The sequence below is a fragment of the Dendrobium catenatum genome, unplaced genomic scaffold (genome assembly GCF_001605985.2).
Source record: "Dendrobium catenatum unplaced genomic scaffold, ASM160598v2 fragScaff_scaffold_1465, whole genome shotgun sequence".
Taxonomy (NCBI): Eukaryota; Viridiplantae; Streptophyta; class Magnoliopsida; order Asparagales; family Orchidaceae; genus Dendrobium; species Dendrobium catenatum.
Window position 1 is genome coordinate 300 of NW_021319927.1, and position 1,122 is coordinate 1,421.

The 1,122-nt window shown below is 45.1% G+C and overlaps 1 protein-coding gene across 1 annotated transcript; it reads left to right on the forward strand.

The window, feature by feature from the left end:
- Positions 1-206: 206 nt before the first annotated feature.
- Positions 207-1,081, forward strand: LOC110110916 (40S ribosomal protein S4-3-like). The gene has a single exon (XM_020842577.2). The coding sequence runs from the start codon at positions 284-286 to the stop codon at positions 1,079-1,081; it is 798 nt and encodes a 265-aa protein (XP_020698236.1). The 5' UTR covers positions 207-283.
- Positions 1,082-1,122: the final 41 nt, after the last annotated feature.

Below are 1,122 nucleotides of genomic sequence, written 5' to 3' on the forward strand. Positions count from 1 at the left end.
CTCTTTGGCATCCATCCATATTTAATGATGACTCCTCTAATTTGTAGCTGAACAGTTATCCTCTTTGGCACCTATAAAAAAACCCCTCGTCAATTTTTCTCTTTGAACGCATAATTAACCTCTCTAGCTCGTTCTTCTCCTTGTAGCTTAATGTTGCACCTTTTCCCAGTCTTCTTTCCACCATCGCTCTAATTGCTGCAGGCGGCAGGGGAGGAGAAGGCAGACTTGTTCGACTTGGTGTTGTGGTGCGGCTTCTTCTCCAGTGGGAAAAACCTGATCAGATATGGCTAGGGGATTGAAGAAACATCTCAAGAGGCTCAATGCCCCCAAGCAATGGATGCTTGATAAGCTTGGTGTTGCTTTTGCCCCAAAACCATCCTCTGTCCTCATAAAGCTAGAGAGTGTTTGCCCCTTAATACTTATATTAAGGAACAGGCTGAAATATGCTCTCACTTATCGTGAAGTCATTGTTATATTGATGCAGCGACATGTGATGGTGGACGGCAAGGTCAGGACAGATAAGACCTATCCTGCGGGGTTTATGGATGTTGTCCAAATCCCAAAAACTAATGAAAATTTTCGGCTTCTTTATGACACTAAGGGGCGTTTTCATCTACACTCAATTAGGGATGAAGAGGCAAAGTTCAAGCTCTGCAAGGTCCGTTCTGTCCAATTTGGACAGAAAGGCATCCCATATCTTAACACTTATGATGGACGAACAATTCGCTACCCTGATCCTCTCATCAAGGCTAACGACACCATAACGCTCCACCTCGAGGCTAATAAGATAGTCGAATTCATCAAATTTGATGTCGGCAATGTTGTGATGGTTACTGGTGGAAGGAACAGAGGTCGTGTTGGAGTGATCAAGAACAGGGAGAAGCATAAGGGAACCTTTGAGACAATTCACGTCCAGGATGCTTCAGGGCAATACTTTGCTACTCGCCTTGGCAACGTCTTCACTATTGGAAAGGGCACAAAGCCATGGATTTCCCTTCCCAAGGGCAAAGGCATTAAACTATCCATCATTCAGGAGGCCAGAAGGCGCCTTGCAACTGCTGCTTCAGCTACCACTGCCTGATTCGTCGTAAAATGAGGGAGATCATGTCGAATCAAGCTTCA